The sequence below is a fragment of the Bombina bombina genome, chromosome 5 (genome assembly GCF_027579735.1).
Source record: "Bombina bombina isolate aBomBom1 chromosome 5, aBomBom1.pri, whole genome shotgun sequence".
In the NCBI taxonomy this organism is placed as follows: Eukaryota; Metazoa; Chordata; class Amphibia; order Anura; family Bombinatoridae; genus Bombina; species Bombina bombina.
In genome coordinates this window covers 711671118-711692661 of record NC_069503.1, presented here as the reverse complement: position 1 = coordinate 711692661, position 21544 = coordinate 711671118, and the positions used below count along the sequence as shown (strand labels likewise).

The window sequence follows — 21544 nt, the reverse complement described above, 5'->3', positions numbered from 1 at the left end:
AAAATAAATAAAATGATTATATATATATATATATATATATATATATATATATATATAATGACAGGTAAATACAATTACAAAAAAGGCTCTATTTCTGTTTAAATTGAGCGATAGCAAAAATGCTAAAAATTCTCCTGTATTTTGAGCAAGTCCCGGTAGTGAAGGGGTTAAAACCTTGTGGCTTGTGTTCTTGTAATGGTCAACTCAATTTGCATTTGAGTCACCTTGGGGTTAAAAGCAGTTTATGAATAATACAATTATTATTATTATAGTCAATGGATTAATAATGTGAATAGTGTTTAACTTACCCAAATGTTAATGAACAACAACACTTTTTGATTAGACCAATTATTTATTTAATTGAAGTATAACAAGGTCATATACTAATTTTTGATTAACAAAAAAAGGTGGCAGGTCTTAGAAATATACATCTTACATTTCAGTGCAAATAATTTTTCATTATGGTTTATGAGGTTTCTCTAACATTTTCAGTCCAATTCTTCCAACCATTAATAAACTGTGAAAACAAAAACAAAAGCATATCAGTAAACATTAAAATTCTTTGAAGTTTTAAAATGATATACAAAATGAAAAAAAAAAAAAATACAAAACCGTATTTCGATAATAGGGGTCTGTTTCTATATGTTGAGAGATTTTTCTACAAGTTTACATGATACCATAAGATGTTTCCACATTGACTCATCAGAAAAGCAGCTTTGCACGGAAACCACTAACCAGTAAAATTTAGAAAAAAAGCTTTCATAACATTTTTTCCACCTTTGAATTCCTATTTCATAACCTTTTAGCACACTGTTGGTCTGACAAAAGCCTGCAAATTTCCATGTTTACTAAATTTGAGTGAAGAAAATTATAAAGTATTAATGTAATTCCAACAAGTTAACTAATTCTGAAGCGTTTTGCATCCATGCCATAGTTTTACATTTCGATAGCAACTTATTTCTGACTGGTAACCCTCAATTTTATTTTTCAAGCCAAATATTTAACCCTTTCGTGACAGGGTTAAAGTGCCTACATCGGAACAGCTGTTCCGATGTAGACAAATTGAAACTACGCGATCGTGCATACGATCGCAAGATTTCAATTATTGGATTGCATCTGGGGGGCGTCCCTACAATCTTAGGAACGCCCTCCAGACCGTGATTAAATCCTTGAAGCACAGCAGTTAGTTATGACGTTCTATTCCATCATAACGGCTTTAAAGCCCAGTCTAATTATGACGGAATAGAACGTCATAACAGCTTTAAAAGGTTAAAGAAAACACTACGGCTCAAAATGTATTTTATTTATGATTGATTTGATTTCATTCAAATCAATTAAAATCAAGATTTAAAATCATTAGTCAGTAAGACTCATGCAAATTATGGCTTTCTACATTATTGCTGGTTTTTATCTTAATATTTACAAACAGATGAAGGTTTATTTGTTAAAATAACTTATTTGTTTGTACGCTTGTCTAGAATGGATGTTTTGCATTTTACTTAGGTTTGTTGTTGCTGTCCACACATACTCACCAATGTTCTCACAAGTTTAATATCTGTCTATACATTTACATGTTTTCCTTCCTCTGTGCATAGAGGGGGGCCGATGGCTTCGGCTCTCTCTCTGTATACTTCTTTCCTAGCCACATAGGTAGTCCACACCAGGGTTCCACTTAGGTGAACTATTTTCACCTCATTTTCTAATACAACACCTTAGTGCTGATTTCCTGTCCTAATCCCTTTCCCTAACTTCTTTTCTCCGTTCTCCTTCCCGTTCCCCATCCCTAGGCCTGACTCGTGAGATGGCGCACTGTTTAAAAGTGCTCACACACAATGTAAGTGGTCTTAATTCCCCTTTTAAAAGGAGTCTTTTGTCCCGTGAACTCAAATTTCACAATCCAGACGTAGTTTTCCTGCAGGAGACTCTCTGGCAGTCAGACGCCCCTCAATATTTCCACTCTCGTTCCTACAAAGTCCTAGAACACTCACCCTTCTCCAAGAAGGCTAGAGGCATGGCTATTTTACTCCATAACAGGATCGCTTATGAGCAAATTCACGTACTTACTGACCCCCAAGCCAGATATACAATCCTGGTTTGCAGACTGGACCATGTTCTTCATACGTTGGTCTTTATTTATCTCCCTAATTCACGGCAGCCTGCGTGTCTCCGCACTATTCTACAGACACTTGATAAGATTAAAGCAAGGGAGGGTCTTGATTGCGGGTGACTTTAATATGACATGGGAACCAAAACTCGACCGCAAGCAGCTAAACATTCACAAGAGACATATACCTCTGCCCAATTCAGGACAGTAATGACAGGGACTTTACTCTACATCCTAATGTCAGGGACTTTACCCACTACTCTCACCCCCACAAAACTTATTCCCGACTGGACTATATTTTCTGCCAGGCAGTATCCTTGGATTCAGTCTCCCGTTCCAGCATCCCACTCAGCTCCTGGTCGGACCATGATCGAGTAATGGCAGACTTATTCCCCTCGGACAAACTACCATCTAAACCCAATTGGTGCCTTCCTAGACACATATTGGCCGATATTCCATTCAGGGAAGAACTGAGACGGGACCTGGTTGAATTGCTGGCTCGTAACAACAACGGCCAGACCTCAGATGATATTCTCTGGGGCGCAATTAAGGCAACAGTCAGGGGCCTTATTATTCGCAAACAGGGTCATCTGATAAAGTTAGCAGGTCTTACTCTTCACAGTCACACACGAAACTCAGATCCCTAGAATCCCTTAATCGCTCTTCCATCAGCTTAGATGTGGCAGCGCAAATCACTACAGTTAAGGAGCACATTAACCACTAAGTTACGCCGTACACAAAATAACCTCAGCAAATTAAAACAATTATACTACTACAAAGGTAACAGACCTGATACTATGCTTGCAAACAGACTCAGTCATAAATATAGCAATTCCCGCATTTCCCAGATTAACTACAATGGCAAACCGCATAAGAAACCCTCTCAAATTGGTGAATGTTTTGCTGACTTCTATTCCAAATTATATAATATTAAAAACTCTGAGACCCCTACCCCCACTACTAGTCAAGATATCAGAAATTTTTTAACTTCAGCCAACCTTCCCACACTTACAACCGAGCAACAAGACTCACAGCCCCTCTATCTTTGGTAGCGATTAAACAAACAATAAAAAAAACCTAAAACCCTTTAAGGCCCGGGACCTGATGGTTTCTCTGCCCAGTTTTATAAGGTTTTTGCTAACGAACTATCACCCTATTTGCAGAGGTTTTTTACCTTAGCAAGTAAAGAGGGCTCCATGAGAGAGGAATTCTTAAAAGCTGCCATAATTACCCTGCCTAAACCCGAAAAAGACCCTTCCTCCTGCGCAAGCTATAGGCCAATCTCTTTGATCAACGTGGATGTGGAAATATACTCTAAAATTCTTGCTAACCGTATCAGCAAGCTTCTCCTGCACCTAATAGGCCCTGACCAAGTAGGGTTTATTCATAAGCACGAGGGGTCCGACAATACAAGGCGGCTTGTTAATATTGTTTGTGAGTCTACCAGAATGCAGAGGCCTTTCTCGGTTATCTCTTTGGATGCCGAGAAGGTTTTTGATCGAGTCCGCTGGTCTTACTTGTGGGAAACCCTCAGAGCTTTTAATTTTCCCCCACCAACCTGTAGAGCTATTCAGGCGTTATACTCTGCCCCGTCGGCTATTATTAGGGGCCTTGGCTTTCAGTCTGACCCCTTCAGTATCTCTAATGGCACTAGGCAGGGGTGTCCCCTGTCCCCGCGTTGTTTGCCCTGGCGGTTGAGCCCTTGGCTGCCCATATTCGCGACGACGCATCCATTCCAGGGATAGTGCTTTCAGGCACTTTGCAAAAAATAGCATTATTCGCAGATGACATCACAATCTTCACTGCAGATCCGGGTAGAGCCATTCCTCGACTATTGGATGTCTTAAAGACCTTTGGTGACCTCTCATTTTATAAATTGAACGCTCAAAAGACAGAGATATACTGGTGGGGCTACTCTCACAATTGCATTCACAGTTTAAAGGAACGCTACAATTTTAAATGGTCACAGGAGCAGGTCACTCGTCTGGGTGTGAAGATATCTAATAGTGCTTCACAAATGATTAAGGATAATTATGTCCGCTTGCTGTCAGAATTGAGGTCTTTAAAAAACACTTGGGATCATAAGTCCCAAGAGGATTGAAAAAAAATAAATAAATAAACCTGCAGGGGCAAAAAAAAAAAAAAATCATCAAGTAATGACAGAATTACTCTACCTGGCACCAGCAATTAATCCAGCAGGCATGAATTTTCCAGAGTTGTAGAAACGAATTCCCATTACTCCAGCTAATGTGCCTGAAGCAACTTAAAAAAAAAAACAACAAAAAAAAAACACATATTAATGTTACATTGATAGATGGAAGTATATGTGTAACATGCAATTATATTGTTATATTATATTATAAAATTTATTGTCACTATATAGTTTCACGTAAAAGAACATACAATACTATAGTCTTGAAAAAAACATTTACAAAGCTACATTTTATAAGCATAGCATAATTAAAGGGACATGAAACCATTTTTTTTCTTTCATGATTTAGAAAGAGCATGCAAATTTTAAACAATGTTCTAAGTTACTTCTAGTATCTAATGTGTTTCATTCTCTTAATAGCATATCTAGATAGGCTCAGTAGCTGATGGTTGGTGGCTGCACATAGATGCCTTGTGTGATTGGCTCACCCATGTGCATTGCTATTTTTTCAACAAAGGATATCTAAAGAATGAAGCAAATTAGATAATAGAAGTAAATTGAAATGTTGTTTTAAATTGTATTCTCTACCAGAATCATGAAAAAAAAAAATCAGTTTAATGCCCCTTTAAGTCTTTCCTCACCCTCCATCTAGTCATGGGTGCCACCCTATTATTATTATTATCACTTATTTGTATAGCGTCGCAAAATTCTGTATATAAAGAAATAAGCGTATACAATAACAAATACAGGTATACCTCACTTTACAGCGCTTTGCTAATACAGCGCTTTGTGGAGCTGAAGTTCAACCTCCAAAGATTTTGAAACAGTGCTGTAATCATCGTGAGATTGCGAGAAAAATGACTGGCACCATTTTGTTATGTGCAGTTCACTCTGTTTACAGCATTACAGTGCAATCTGTGACTCAGTGCTATAGTCTGGCAAATTTTACTACAGTAATTGTCACTACTTTACAGGCACAGTATTTATTGAATACTAATTGAATACTGTGCTGTGCCAGTGTTAAACTATACGTAGCACTATTGCACCCCTAATATATGTTAGTTCAAACGAGGTACACCTGTTTTTGTGATAAGACACAAAATTATAACAGACTGAACAGAACTAGTACAGGAGGAGGAGGGTCCTGTGCTGAAGAGCTTACAGTCCACAGGTTGAGGGTACAGAGACATAAGGTTTGGAGTAGCTCGTCCAGGGTCATCTTTAGCAGGGCAAAAGGGGGCAGCTGCCCAGGGACCAGTCTTTGTTGTGGGGCCCAAGAGTCTAAATTTTTTTTTAAAAAAAATGTGGTTGATGCCAGACTGCTCATGTTGTGTGACATGGGGGGGGGCACACACAGTCAGTCCTAATACTGTCACAGTCAAAAGTTCTCAGCTTATATTTATTTGTAAGAAACTGTGCCAGACCATGCCGGTGTCATGTGACATGCCAAGCTAGTGCCATGTGCCATTTTAGGTGTGCACTGTGCAGCACTGAATGCTTAAACCTAACTCAGCATCCAGCCAATCCCACTGCTTTAGAAAAATGTCCTGCTGGGGTTACGACTGTTACCAGGTAACTGCTCTGGTGGTGGGGATTGTTCAGGGTAGGGCTGACTGTAGGTGCATGCACCAGAAAGCTGGAGCGGAAGGCACGTGAGGATTTGAGCATCTGCAGACACTGCTCTCTTCAGTCTTGAGGCTGTGTGACTCTTCTCACACTGTATACCTGCAGCCTTGGACAGACAGCATCCAGTCTGCTAATCCCCTTAGCCCTGCTCTCTGTGGTGGCCCTCAGATCAACTAACTGAAGTTTGTATATGTACATGTATATGATTATATAGTGCGTGTATGCTCTGGAGAGTGCGTGTACATGTGTATGCTCTGGAGTGAGAGATAGAGATGATAGAGAGAGCTGATAGCGATAGAGAGAGCTGATAGCGATAGAGAGAGCTGATAGCGATAGAGAGAGCTGATAGCGATAGAGAGAGCTGATAGCGATAGAGATAATGATAGCGATAGAGATAATGATAGCGATAGAGATAATGATAGCGATAGCGATAGAATATATGTTTTAGGAGAGTTTGTTATGTTAGGCATGCCCTTGGTATTAATGAAAGTGATAATTTTGCTGTACAGTGGCTATCTAAACAATAAATATGTAGCGAATATCCCAAAACTGGTGAGATGCTTTTAGGTGGGCCCAAAATAAATTCTTGCACCGGGGCCCTGTAGACATTAGGTCCGCCACTGATTTTTACTATGAGATGCCGTGCATGGCATTAAATATTTATGTACTGTACTTAAAAAAATAAAATAAATAAATAAATTAAAAACCAACATTTAGTTAATTAATTAGTAAATATATTAAATTAATCCACAGTGGAGGAATTTATATTTTTATTTACTTATTAGTACTGCTTAGGTCCCGTTTCACATATTGTAACTTATTTCATATATTTTTTTTAAATGATTAGCCCAGCAGTGGATGATCCACTGCCAAATTGATTTAGTTGTTTTTTGGGATGGAGAGCGAAATTGTATGGGGGGGGGCAAGAAAATGTTTGCCCAGGGTTCAGTAAATATTAAAGATGGCCCTGAGCTCGTCACTTGGATTGTAGTTGCTTGTCTCTTGGACTGTAGGTCAAAAATAGAGGCACCCATAAGAGGGAGGTGTTTAATGTCCCCTTAATGATGATGATTTTAGTTTAATAATATTCAAAAACACATAATAATGATAACAATAATAATAATAATAATAATAATATAGAATCAGAATCACCAAATGTTAATGCTACAAGTCAAACATAAATAAATCTAAACATGAATAAATCTAACCATGAATAAATCTAACCGTACCAAATAGATAATCTAAATATACTATGTTGCCCCCTGGACTGAAGTGCTCATTATCATTGTTTTACATTCTGTTAAAAAGACATTATGAAACATAAAAGAAAAGAAAAAGTAGATGGGCAAACATACATATGAACATTTTAAAGGGACATTAAACTTATTTTTTTTTATTGTGATTCAGATAAAGCATGCGATTTTAAACAACTTTCCAATTTACTTCTATTATCTAATTTATTTTGGTCTCTTGCTATTCTTTTGTTGAAAGTGATACCTAGGTAGGATCAGAAACTACTGATTAGTGGCTTCACATATAAGTCTCATGTTATTGGCCCACCCGACGCCTTCAGCTTGCTCCCAGTAGTGTATTACTGATTCTTCAACAAAGGATACCAAGAGAATTAAGAAAATTAGATAATATAAGTAAATTGGAAAGTGGTTTAAAATGACATTCTCTATCTGAACTAGTTCCCAGTAGTGCATATCAAAAGATACCAAGAAAACAAAGCAAATGAGATAAAAGCAGTATGAAACCCCACATTTTTCTTTCATTTTTCAGATAAAACATACAACTATAAAAGACTTTCCAATTTACTGCTTTTATCTCATTTGCTTTGTTTTCTTGGTATCCTGTGGTAAGCACTACTGGGAACTATGTGCTTATTGGTGGCTGTACATATATGCCTCTTCTCATTGCCTCACTGGCTGTGTTAAAGGGACACTGAACACAATTTTTTTATTCAGATAGAGCATGCAATTTTAAGCAACTTTCTAATTTACTCCTATTATCAATTTTTCTTCGTTCTCTTGCTATCTTTATTTGAAAAAGAAGGCATCTAAGTTTTTTTGTTCAGAACTCTGGACAGCACTTTATTGGTGGATGAATTTATCCACCAATCAGCAAGAACAACCCAGATGGGCCGGCATCTAAACTTACATTCTTGCATTTCAAATAAAGATACCAAGAGAATGTTGAAAATTTGATAATAGGAGTAAATGTGTTGCTTAAAATTTCATGCTCTATCTGAATCACGAAAGAAAAAAATGTGGGTTCAGTGTCCCTTTAAGCTAGCTCCCAGTAGTGCACATTGCTGCTTTTTCAAAAGAGGATACAAAGACAGTTAAGCAAAATTCCTCAGTGGACTAAAATCAATTTCTTATTTTTGGTGGAAGCCCCATTTCAAAAGTGCCCTCTCTGGCCGTTTGCAATAAGCAGAAGCTAAGCCAACAGCCACACAGGAAGAGGAGAAGCTGCTTCTCTGTGATTTTCATCCTTCTCTTATCGCTAGCCTAAACCAAATGATACGCACTTGCCCAGCCTTCCTGCACAAATATAACTGGCGGCCATCTTGGAAACCCTGCCACCATATTATAAAGGCAAAGTCATTCAGATGGGCCAAACGTGATACAGGTGGAATGAGAAAAGTGTGCAAGACACTAAGACAAAAGGGTATACTAAATAGCACTCTACAACAACTATCCCCACCTAAATACAAATGCATTAAATTCCAATGAGAATTCTTTGATCCATTAGTGCGGAGAGATGTGCTGTAAAACTTAACTTGTACTAAAAGCCAACTAAAAATGGGTCAACCTACAATTAAAAAAAAAAAAAAGTGTGCGTTCCACTTGTGTCCTCTTATGTTACTTATATAATATATGTCCCCAGTTGATACTGGAATAATTAGGAATATAAGTAACAATATATGTTATTCAGCACTTAAAATGAAACAATATAATGTCAGAAAATAGAAATACTCAGCTGAACATTCAACATAGATACATAATGTGACATATGGGTGATTTACACTGCTCTTATGTATCTATGCTGAATGTTCTATTCTATTTTCTGACATTATTGGGTTTCATTTTATGTACTGAATAGCATACATTGTTACTTATATTCCTAATTATTCCAGTATTAACTGGGGACATGTTGTATTATATAAGTAACATAAGATAAGAAGACAAGTGGAAAAACACACTTTTCTTTTAATTGTAGGTTGACCCATTTTTAGTAGTTTAGTGGATCAAAGAATTATCATTACAATTAATACATTTTTATTTAGGTGGTGATAGTTGTTATATAGTGCTATTTAGTATACCCTTTTCTCTTAGTGTCTTGCACACTTTTCTCATTTATAATGTTTACTGGTATAAAGCTCCACTCCCATTTGATTAAAGGGCCATGATACCCAAATGTTGAAACACTTGAAAGTGATACAGCATAGCTGTAAAATAACTGACTAGAAAATATCACCTGAACATCTCTATGTAAAAAAGAAAGATATTTTAACTCAAAAAAAAAAAAAAAAAAGTATTCACACCCCTTTGCAAAGGGCTTTAAGCAGCAAATCAGTATGTCTGTCCCGGGACAGGCAAGAGAGTGAGCCTCGTGCACACTCATTACCCTATTCAGTTTAATGGAGTTTACTATGATATCTCATGAGAGTTAATTAAAATCTCATGAGATCACAGTAAGAGAGTTCATGACCTCAGCACTTTTGATGCAGATTGGCTGCCGTTCATTTCTTCATTTATTTATTTTTTGTACCTGCAACTGGACAGTAACTGAAAGATAACTTTTTACACAGAACTTACTCTGCTGAGTTAAGGAGATTGTGAGGTAAAATATCTTCCTTTTTTACATAGAGATGCTCAGGTGATATTTTGCGGTCAGCTTTTTACAGTTATACTGCATCAGTTTCAAGTGATTTCGCATATGAGTATTATGTCCCTTTAATTAATCTATATGAAAATAATATATAGGATATCCCTATGTTGATATTAACTAGAGGGAATCAACAACAGTAGTGCCATTATGACTTCCTTTTCTCTAACAAATGATAAAGGTGGAGCCTGACACCACCACTACTGATTGATGGGCCTCCAAGAGAGACCTCTAAGACCCCTGTAATTACCCCCTGCTACCAACAGACACTTTAATATATTAGAGAAAATCAACTTACTCAGGGAAAGTAATACATTCTTAGGATCATTGGACGTCTGATAGGCACCTAGCCCTGCTAAACTCCCAAACAGAAGACCTGCTGCCAAAGAAGGAACGCTACCTGGAATACAAAGGGAAATATACAATTGTGTGCATTAAAAAAGAAAAACTAATACATGGAATAAATAGGTAACATATAATAATAATTTGCGATTTATATAGCGCTTTTCTCTCTGAAAGCACTTTACAAATATACCAACATAAGACATAAAAGTTAGGAGTTTCTGAAGGTCAGATAAGCGGACTGAATGCCTGATGGAAGAGGTAACATCGTGTTCTGTACAATATTTTATATAAATGAAATCTTTGAAGCAGTCACAAAAAAGATGGATTTTAAATATCATTACAAACTCAATATGCTAAAAAAAACATTTTCTAAACTAACTCTTATAGTTTGGAGAGGCTGAAATGATTAAAGGACACCTTTAGGAGCACATGATGCTTGTATGGAACATCACTGAAGCTTTAAAAGGAGAGTAAAGTCATGTTTTAATCATGCACAGTTACAGTATATATCAGTAGTTAAAAATACATAAAACACTATTTTTGTTCTTTCATGATCCAGAAAGAACATTCAATTTTAAACAACTTTCCGATTTACTTCTATTATCCAATTTGCTTCATTCTCTTGGCATCCTTTGTTGTTATTGGAAGCTAGCTGACAACATCAAGTGAGCCAATGACAACAGGCATATAAGTGTAGTGACCAATCAGCAGCTAGCTCCCAGTAGTGCATTGCTGCTCCTGAGCCTACCTATGTATGATTTTCTACAAAGGATAGAAACATAGAATTTGACAGTAAATAAGAACCAAAATGCCAATCAAGTCTACCCATATCACATGTTGCTGTTTTCTTCGGATAGCCTTATGCATGTCCCAGGCATTTTTTTTTTACAGTCCCTGTGTTTACCACCTCTATTGGGAACTTATTCCATGAATCCACCACCCTTTCTGTAATAAAAAAAAAAAAAAACTTCCTCACATTTAGCGAAAAAACAAAGCAAATTAGATAATAGAAGCAAATTATAAATCTGTTTAAAATTACATGTTCTATCTGAATCATGAATACATTTTTTGGGTTGTATGTCCCTTTAAGGGATGTTAAACTGTCAGTTTCTTTGTTGCATTTAAAAAAAAAAAAAGGACTAAGCAGTTGCTTATACTTAATAGAAGGTGTTGCAATATGTATTATTCATCTATTTAAATAGATTTTACTTTTATTTAATTGTTTACACTACATGTGTGCAGTGTATTTTACTTCCTGTCACAGCCCTACAAGGAGGAGGCCTTTGCAGGAAGGTTTATCTTAGCCTGTCATAAAACGTTTAGGCTAGTGAATAGACTAGATAACAGGGAATCATATTTTCTCTTGCCCATCATTCTCCACCCATCATACTGGGGGCAGTTAGAATTTCTAAGTGCTAATTTTTCAAGAGATCAAGTAAGTTGTTTGCTGTTTACACAATATGTTCCTTTTTGTTTACTTTGATTTAACATGTTTAATCTGTGCATACAAAAAATAAAGGTTTTACTCAAACCTCTGAACAACCATCACAAGTGTTTTCATTGGAGCTGCACTCAGGCAATAACAATCCTGCAGTTCTAAAGAGTAGTGGATCAGAGGACTGGCACCTGGCAAGAGGCCATCCTGCCATATAACAGCCACACTGAGGACAAAGTATGGATGAAGCCAGCTCCTACATACAGACAAACTGGGCAGGTGAGCAAAATGCAGAGTGGAGTACAATTATCCTGATGCAAGGTGAACAGCACATTCTCCATTAATTGTGCATCATAAGTAGCCCTTGCTGAGTCAGTGCTCCAGAAGAACATCGCAGTTTGGTTACCATGATGCTGACTAACCCAAGCATTCTCCACTGGGGATCTTAGGTAGAGGCTTTAGGTGGAATAAGCAATACACCCGTCTTGAGCGAGTAGCAGCCCTGGAGAAAACACTAAAGCAGAATTACATTTACAGCTAAGTACTATGCATAGACATCCAATAGTAATAACGGAAGAGCAGCACACATAGGTCCAATAACCAAGATATACCTTTCAATGAGTTGTGTTACTACAAGTTTACTATAGTTATTAGTACAAGCATATGTTTTGAATATTTGTTACAGGATTCAGCATCTGCTCAAATGCAAGTAAGAGACGTTTTGTAAGTCCGATTAAACTCAAAAACACATATTTGTAAAAATGTAACAGTGAGGATTTTTTATCCTGGATTATTGTTTAAATTCAATTTTAACATTCATTATGTTTATTGCAGGCAACAAAAAAGTAATAGTGTAATTTCACATATAAACATTACCTGCTTTTACATAGCCAATAACTCCTCCAGAGGCCACCAGGGCTGCGTATCCAAAGCCAAACCAATCGACTCCCATTCTTAAAATAAAACACACATTAAAATCATATATAAACATTATTCTACACACACACACACACACACACACACACACACCTACTTGCACCTACTAGCAATTCAATTTACTACACATTCTTTATAAAAAAGAAGCTACAGACAAAACATACAGGCATTCTGAGTAAAAGTAGTACAGTTAATGGTTGATAATGATACATTAGTAAATTACTTTTGTGGCTGCAATAATTTAGAATATTGTACTAAAATATCCTCCCTTTTTTATTAAGAGCATATTGCAGTCACATTTACAGCAGTTTAACCTATGGCCCTGAGACAAGAAAGGGGCCCAGCAGTGTTTATCTGCACCCTTCCAACATGGCCAAATGTTATAATGTGAAGATAATTTGCAGATATCTCACACAGACTGTCTATGTGCAGCACAGTTGTATGTGCATCCCTAACCATAAATAAATAAAGTCAAGGCTAAACATTTGTGATTCAGATACAGCATGCAATTTTAAACACCTTTTCAAATTACTTCTAATATTACAATTTGTATGCATTGTTAAAGTGACACTGAACCCATTTTTTTTCTTTCATGATTCAGATAGAAAAAAGTGCTGTCCAGAGTTCTAAACCAAAAAAACAAGCTTATATGCCTTCTTTTTTAAATAAAGATAGCAAGAGAACAAAGAAAAATTGATAAGAGTAAATTAGAAAGTTGCTTAAAATTGCATGCTCTATCTGAATCACAAAAGAAAAAAAATTGGGTTTAGTGTCCCTTTAAAGAGAAAAACTAAGTATGCTGATAGGAGCTTAGGAGTGTGCATATGTCTTTAGAAAGCTGTGGTTCTAACTAGGTATACCATTGGCATAAGCATTGTTACAAACTCTGATTCCAGAATGCCAAAAACACGTGCACGCTCCTGAGCTCACCTAGCATTACTCTCTCACAAAGAATACCAAGAGAACTGAGCAAAATTCATAAAAGAAGCAAGCTGGAAAGTTGTTTAAAACTGCATGCTCTATCCGGTTCATCTAAGTTTAATTTTGACTTTACCGTCCCTTTCATATTTGCACCATTTTGCTAGCGGGGTTTTCCCTACCTGCAGATTATTTAGAAAAACATTAGAACCTTGTTGTGTTATTTATACAAGAATAAGACATGGAGGTTTAAAAAAAAAAAAAAAAAAAAAAAGTAAAAATGTTGCACTATTTATTTTTTTACAGTGTTCTTGCTATTAAACAGAAAATTATACAACTATAGAACTGAGGGGTATAAGTGGCAGTATAGAATTGGGGGTAGCATAGCATTTCTCTTTGCGTTTTAGCAACACAACCCACATGGCACTACCTTAGTCTATTACACGGCATGTTAAACAGCAGCCTCAAAAGGATCAAACCTTCTCTGATATTGCTGGATATGCATCTGTAAGAGGGCTGACCGCAGATAAAAAGACGAGACGAAGCAACCATAGTTCTGGACTCACATAGGCCTAGATTTGGAGTTCGGCGGTAAAAGGGCTGTTAACGCTCCGCGGGCTTTTTTCTGGCCGCACCATAAATTTAACTCTGGTATCGAGAGTTAAAACAAATGCTGCGTTAGGCTCCAAAAAAGGAGCGTAGAGCATTTTTACCGCAAATGCAACTCTCGATACCAGAGTTGCTTACGGACGCGGCCGGCCTCAAAAACGTGCTCGTGCACGATTCTCCCATAGGAAACAATGGGACTGTTTGAGCTGAAAAAAAACCTAACACCTGCAAAAAAGCAGCGTTCAGCTCCTAACGCAGCCCCATTGTTTCCTATGGGGAAACACTTCCTAAGTCTGCACCTAACACCCTAACATGAACCCCGAGTCTAAACACCCCTAACCTTACACTTATTAACCCCTAATCTGCCGCCCCCGCTATCGCTGACCCCTGCATATTTTTTTTAACCCCTAATCTGCCGCTCCGTAAACCGCCGCAACCTACGTTATCCCTATGTACCCCTAATCTGCTGCCCCTAACACCGCCGACCCCTATATTATATTAATTAACCCCTAATCTGCCCCCCTCAACGTCGCCGACACCTACCTACACTTATTAACCCCTAATCTGCCGAGCAAACCTGAGCGCTACTATAATAAAGTTATTAACCCCTAATCCGCCTCACTAACCCTATCATAAATAGTATTAACCCCTAATCTGCCCTCCCTAACATCGCCGACACCTACCTTCAATTATTAACCCCTAAACTTCCGATCGGAGCTCACCGCTATTCTAATAAATGTATTAACCCCTAAAGCTAAGTCTAACCCTAACACTAACACCCCCCTAAGTTAAATATAATTTACATCTAACGAAATTAATTAACTCTTATTAAATAAATTATTCCTATTTAAAGCTAAATACTTACCTGTAAAATAAACCCTAATATAGCTACAATATAAATTATAATTATATTATAGCTATTTTAGGATTAATATTTATTTTACAGGTAACTTTGTATTTATTTTAACCAGGTACAATAGCTATTAAATAGTTAAGAACTATTTAATAGTTACCTAGTTAAAATAATAACAAATTTACCTGTAAAATAAATCCTAACCTAAGTTATAATTAAACCTAACACTACCCTATCAATAAAATAATTAAATAAACTACCTACAATTACGTACAATTAACCTAACACTACACTATCAATAAATAAATTAAACACAATTCCTACAAATAAATACAATTAAATAAACTAGCTAAAGTACAAAAAATAAAAAAGAACTAAGTTACAGAAAATAAAAAAATATTTACAAACATAAGAAAAAGATTACAACAATTTTAAACTAATTACACCTACTCTAAGCCCCCTAATAAAATAACAAAGCCCCCCAAAATAAAAAATTCCCTACCCTATTCTAAATTAAAAAGGTTACAAGCTCTTTTACCTTACCAGCCCTGAACAGGGCCCTTTGCGGGGCATGCCCCAAGAATTTCAGCTCTTTTGCCTGTAAAAGAATAAATACAATACCCCCCCCCCAACATTACAACCCACCACCCACATACCCCTAATCTAACCCAAACCCCCCTTAAATAAACCTAACACTAAGCCCCTGAAGATCTTCCTACCTTGTCTTCACCATCCAGGTATCACCGATCCGTCCTGGCTCCAAGATCTTCATCCAACCCAAGCGGGGGTTGGCGATCCATAATCCGGTCCAGAAGAGGCTCCAAAGTTTTCCTCCTATCCGGCAAGAAGAGGACATCCGGACCGGCAAACATCTTCTCCAAGCGGCATCTTCGATCTTCTTCCATCCGGTGCGGAGCGGGTCCATCTTGAAGCAGGCGACGCGGATCCATCCTCTTCTTCCGATGTCTCCCGACTAATGACGGTTCCTTTAAGGGACGTCATCCAAGATGGCGTCCCTCGAATTCCGATTGGCTGATAGGATTCTATCAGCCAATCGGAATTAAGGTAGGAATTTTCTGATTGGCTGATGGAATCAGCCAATCAGAATCAAGTTCAATCCGATTGGCCGATCCCATCAGCCAATCAGATTGAGCTCGCATTCTATTGGCTGATCGGAACAGCCAATAGAATGGAAGAAGATCGAAGATGCCGCTTGGGGGGGGGGGGGGGGGTATTGTATTTATTCTTTTACAGGCAAAAGAGCTGAAATTCTTGGGGCATGCCCCGCAAAGGGCCCTGTTCAGGGCTGGTAAGGTAAAAGAGCTTGTAACCTTTTTAATTTAGAATAGGGTAGGGAATTTTTTATTTTGGGGGGCTTTGTTATTTTATTAGGGGGCTTAGAGTAGGTGTAATTAGTTTAAAATTGTTGTAATCTTTTTCTTATGTTTGTAAATATTTTTTTATTTTCTGTAACTTAGTTCTTTTTTATTTTTTGTACTTTAGCTAGTTTATTTAATTGTATTTATTTGTAGCAATTGTGTTTAATTTATTTATTGATAGTGTAGTGTTAGGTTAATTGTACGTAATTGTAGGTAGTTTATTTAATTATTTTATTGATAGGGTAGTGTTAGGTTTAATTATAACTTAGGTTAGGATTTATTTTACAGGTAAATTTGTTATTATTTTAACTAGGTAACTATTAAATAGTTCTTAACTATTTAATAGCTATTGTACCTGGTTAAAATAATTACAAAGTTGCCTGTAAAATAAATATTAATCCTAAAATAGCTATAATATAATTATAATTTATATTGTAGCTATATTAGGGTTTATTTTACAGGTAAGTATTTAGCTTTAAATAGGAATAATTTATTTAATAAGAGTTAATTTATTTCGTTAGATGTAAATTATATTTAACTTAGGGGGGTGTTAGTGTTAGGGTTAGACTTAGCTTTAGGGGTTAATACATTTATTAGAATAGCGGTGAGCTCCGATCGGAAGTTTAGGGGTTAATAATTGAAGGTAGGTGTCGGCGATGTTAGGGAGGGCAGATTAGGGGTTAATACTATTTATGATAGGGTTAGTGAGGCGGATTAGGGGTTAATAACTTATTTCGTTAGATGTAAATTATATTTAACTTAGGGGGGTGTTAGTGTTAGGGTTAGACTTAGCTTTAGGGGTTAATACATTTATTAGAATAGCGGTGAGCTCCGATCGGAAGTTTAGGGGTTAATAATTGAAGGTAGGTGTCGGCGATGTTAGGGAGGGCAGATTAGGGGTTAATACTATTTATGATAGGGTTAGTGAGGCGGATTAGGGGTTAATAACTTTATTATAGTAGCGCTCAGGTCCGCTCGGCAGATTAGGGGTTAATAAGTGTAGGCAGGTGTCGGCGACGTTGAGGGGGGCAGATTAGGGGTTAATAAATATAATATAGGGGTCGGCGGTGTTAGGGGCAGCAGATTAGGGGTACATAGGGATAACGTAGGTGGCGGCGATTTGCGGTCGGAAGATTAGGGGTTAATTATTGTAAGTAGCTGGCGGCGACGTTGTGGGGGGCAGGTTAGGGGTTAATAAATGTAATACAGGGGTCGGCGGGGTTAGGGGCAGCAGATTAGGGGTACATAAGTATAACGTAGGTGGCGGTCGGCAGATTAGGGGTTAAAAATTTTAATCGAGTGGCGGCGGTGTGGGGGGACCTCGGTTTAGGGGTACATAGGTAGTTTATGGGTGTTAGTGTACTTTAGGGTACAGTAGTTAAGAGCTTTATGAACCGGCGTTAGCCCAGAAAGCTCTTAACTCCTGCTATTTTCAGGCGGCTGGAATCTTGTCGTTAGAGCTCTAACGCTCACTTCAGAAACGACTCTAAATACCAGCGTTAGAAAGATCCCATTGAAAAGATAGGATACGCAAATGGCGTAGGGGGATCTGCGGTATGGAAAAGTCGCGGCTGAAAAGTGAGCGTTAGACCCTTTAATCACTGACTCCAAATACCAGCGGGCGCCCAAAACCAGCGTTAGGAGCCTCTAACGCTGGTTTTGACGGCTACCGCCGAACTCCAAATCTAGGCCATAGTAAGCCCAATTGCACAGATTGTAAATTCAACAAAATATAATTAATGCAAACATATTTTATATGAATTGAGCATATTATATTTTTCACACATTGAGACATAGATCAAGACTTTAATAGGAATTTCATATCATTCAATGCGGTAACGGGTAAAAAAAAAAAAAATGTTTATGATTATTCATGCACTATTGTTAGATTATTTTTTTTATACTGTAATCACTCAGGGTATATTGTGCAGAATGCGGCCAACACAAACTTTTACAGCAGCTCCGCAGGACACTACCACAAGTTGGGAAAAAGTTATGTTAATGGGGTGGCTCACCATGTTAAGTGCCAACAGTTTCTTGCAAGGAAGCCCCCAGGAGCTAACAGAGCATAGAAAGCAGCTAACGCTCAGCCAGTATATATGCCTGTTATATATATACACACATACACATATACATACACACATACACAGGGGTGTATATATATATTTATATATTTAAATTGTGTGCATGGCTAAGTCTCTGCAAACTACTAGGAGCTAAATGAACACATCTTAGAGGCATATGTACATAGCTGCCAGTCACCAGCTAGCTTTTTAATAAAGGAAAATATATTTTGATAAAAGACTAAAAAGTCTCAATTTTCATGGTTAATTTTGAGGGTAGCAGAATGTATGGAATTGGGGTCTGAGGAGAACTTGAGAGTCACACTGAGGTCCTAGGTCCCTAGGATGGAGATTCTCAACCGGGATTATTTACATACTTCCTATAAATTGCAAAACATGGCTAAATGATAGGAAACTCTTTTTCCAGTAGATTATATATATTTTCACACTGCAGCAGTCACCGCCTGTAGATTCAGATAACTGTAGGTGAACTGGACAGGAGTCTATAAGTGTTGATATTCAGTATTCCACATTTAAAGGGACAGTCAAGTTAAAAAAAAAAACTTGTTTCAAATAGGGCATGTCATTTTAAACAACTTTCCATTTTACTTTTATCACCATTTTTGCTTTGTTCTCTTGTTATTCCTAATTCAAAGCTAAACCTAGGAAGGCTCATATGATAATTTCTAAGGATTACATGCTTTTTTATTTTATTTTCACAACAGGGGAGAGCTAGTTCATGTAAACCCTATAGATAACATGGTGATCAAGCCCGTGGATTGTGGCAGACACTGCACTAATTGGCTAATAAAAGTCAAATAGACAATAAATAGCCATGTGATGGGGGGCTGTCAAATTATGCTTTGATACAAATTAATCACAGAGGTAAAAAGTATATTAATATAACAGTGTAGGTTATGCAAACTGTGGATTGGGTAATAAAGGGATTATCTATCTTTTAAAACAAGAAAAATTCCAGTGTTGACTGTGCCTTTAAGCATTAACTTGTCACTCCATAACCCAAAACGGCACATCACTAAAGTTGTATAACAACCCCTGTACCTTAAAGGGGTGTTATGCAATAAGTTGCAGCCAATAGACGAGAACTGTACTAGCTCTGCAGTTGACTTACACAAGGACAATCGCACCACTACCCTGTAAGATTATGCACAGTAGAAAAGAAAAAAAAAAGACACCCGTGCACTGACTTTTACTACTTTGCACAATGGGGATCATATTACAAAGAGCGTGTACCAGTGCTACCATGGTTGTCCACTGTGAGATTATACTCACCTGCTATATATGCGGCACTAGGCTACTCGGTGACTGAGCCCGTGAGTCCTCCAAGAAAATGTGCAGCTTCAGGCCCGGAGTGATTGCCTACACTGGGGGAGGAGACTTGAGATGGTCATGTGATCCGAGCTATCACATGTAATACAGGCCCTGCCTACTATTAAGAATTGTTACTACTTTGTAATATTTTCATTGCATTTAACAGCATTTGATAAATATTAATTGATACTTTATAAAGGCAAAACGATTGCAAAATTAACTAGATAAATCTATAACAATCAACATGTTAAAACATAATAATAACGATCTATCACGTCACATGTTACACATCCACTAAGCGGGTTAAACAAACAGATTGCAACTTCTGAGCAGGACGCAACCACTAAACCAATCAGAAGTGACATACTCGTGTAGCCACCTACTAGTAGTGTCATGTTCAGAAAGGTTAAATGGACACGAAATACTTTGAGATTGTAATATAACGTTTAATTTTGTATAGTAAACAACTTTGCAAATTGCAATATACTGTATTCTAATTGAAAATGAAGGATTTTGCAGTTCTAAGGACTAAAATTGCACCAGGCAGACTTCACAAGACTAACCCTGCTACAGAGTTGTCAAGTTTTACCATGGGGCAGATTTATCATTATCTGGACAGACATTGTTCATATGCAGGGTGTCCTGGCAGATGAGCCAACTCCTCAGATTACACACAATGGGACAACCGATGCGTATTGCTCCATAATTGCATCTCTGGTCTCTGCATAAAGGGACACTGTAACCAAAAATTTTCTTTCGTGATTCAGATTGAGCATGACATTTTAAGCAACTTTCTAATTTACTCCTATTTTCATTTTTTCTTCGTTCTCTTGCTATCATCATTTGAAAAAGAAGGCATCTAAGCTTTTTTTTGGTTTCAGTACTCTGGACAGCACTTTTTTATTGGTGGATGAATTTATCCACCAATCAGCAAGGACAACCCAGGTTGTTCACCAAAAATGGGCCGGCATCTAAACTTACATTCTTGCATTTCAAATAAAGATACCAAGAGAATGAAGAAAATTTGATAATAGGAGTAAATTAGAAAGTTGCTTAAAATTTCATGCTCAATCTGAATCACGAAAGAAAAATTTTGGTTACAGTGTCCCTTTAATTGTTAGTCATTTTCTCTGCTTTTTCGGATTCCTTTTCCATTTGGAATTTTAATATAATTTTTAATATTAGTGTAATTTTTTCTGTTTAATTTTAATGGTGACTTCAATAACTGTTAAGTTGTATTTAGCCTTGTGAGGTAGTCCCTTCTAGATATGTACTTATAAGCGAGTGCTCTGTATGTGCCCTGTTTCTTTTCTTTCTCCTTTTTCACGTTTATATTGGCATTGGGCACCCCCACACTTTATAGTTGGGATCATTCCCCTTTAAACATTTTGTAAAGTGGGCTAATCGTAGATACTCATTTATGTATGATAAATTTGTTTTCCATAATATATATGTTCTTGAACTCCTCAGATTAGACAATTCAATTGCTTCTGGTGACGGGGAATCAGCTGTCTCAATGCAAATTCCCTCATTCAGACATCCCAACCTGCAAAAACTCATTTTAGGGAGGTGGCTTCACCCGCTACTGCGCCGCCCCCCAGTTATATATTGGACACCTTGAAACCCAAATAAAATAGAGACTTATCATTAAAGTAGCTTCCCACTAAAGTCACATTAAAAAAAAGTAGCTTTATTGCACAACCACATACAACAAACCTATTTTTCAGTGATCGTACGCTTGATGAATGCTTAAATATTTTAGAATACAAATTTTAATTACATGCAGTAAAAAAGGTAGCATTTGTGTTTTAATATTATTAAAATCAGTGGGGGCTTTTTGGTTACTGATGCATGCTTTGAGGGTTCTATAAAGTCCCAGCAACTAAAGGCATTCCTTA

At 37.2% G+C, this 21544-nt stretch overlaps 1 protein-coding gene across 1 annotated transcript; it reads right to left on the bottom strand.

Annotated features, from left to right (window-relative positions):
• Positions 1-332: 332 nt before the first annotated feature.
• Positions 333-19742, bottom strand: LOC128660745 (transmembrane protein 14C). Its single transcript, XM_053714742.1, has 5 exons — positions 19608-19742; positions 12433-12509; positions 10075-10176; positions 4279-4366; positions 333-517 (listed from the first exon to the last, which is right to left on the bottom strand). The coding sequence occupies exons 2-5, from the start codon at positions 12506-12508 to the stop codon at positions 460-462; spliced, it is 324 nt and encodes a 107-aa protein (XP_053570717.1). The 5' UTR covers position 12509; positions 19608-19742; the 3' UTR covers positions 333-459.
• Between the last annotated feature and the right edge of the window lie 1802 nt (positions 19743-21544).

Coding starts and splice junctions, on each gene's coding strand:
- LOC128660745 (XM_053714742.1), bottom strand. CDS start 12,508: ATGGGAGTCGATTGGTTTGGCTTTGGATACGCAGCCCTGGTGGCCTCT. Junction 4,367..10,074: donor GAATGTATTACTTTCCCTGA/GTAAGTTGATTT, acceptor TTTTTTTTTAAG/TTGCTTCAGGCACATTAGCT. Junction 518..4,278: donor GGATTAATTGCTGGTGCCAG/GTAGAGTAATTC, acceptor TTGTTTTCACAG/TTTATTAATGGTTGGAAGAA.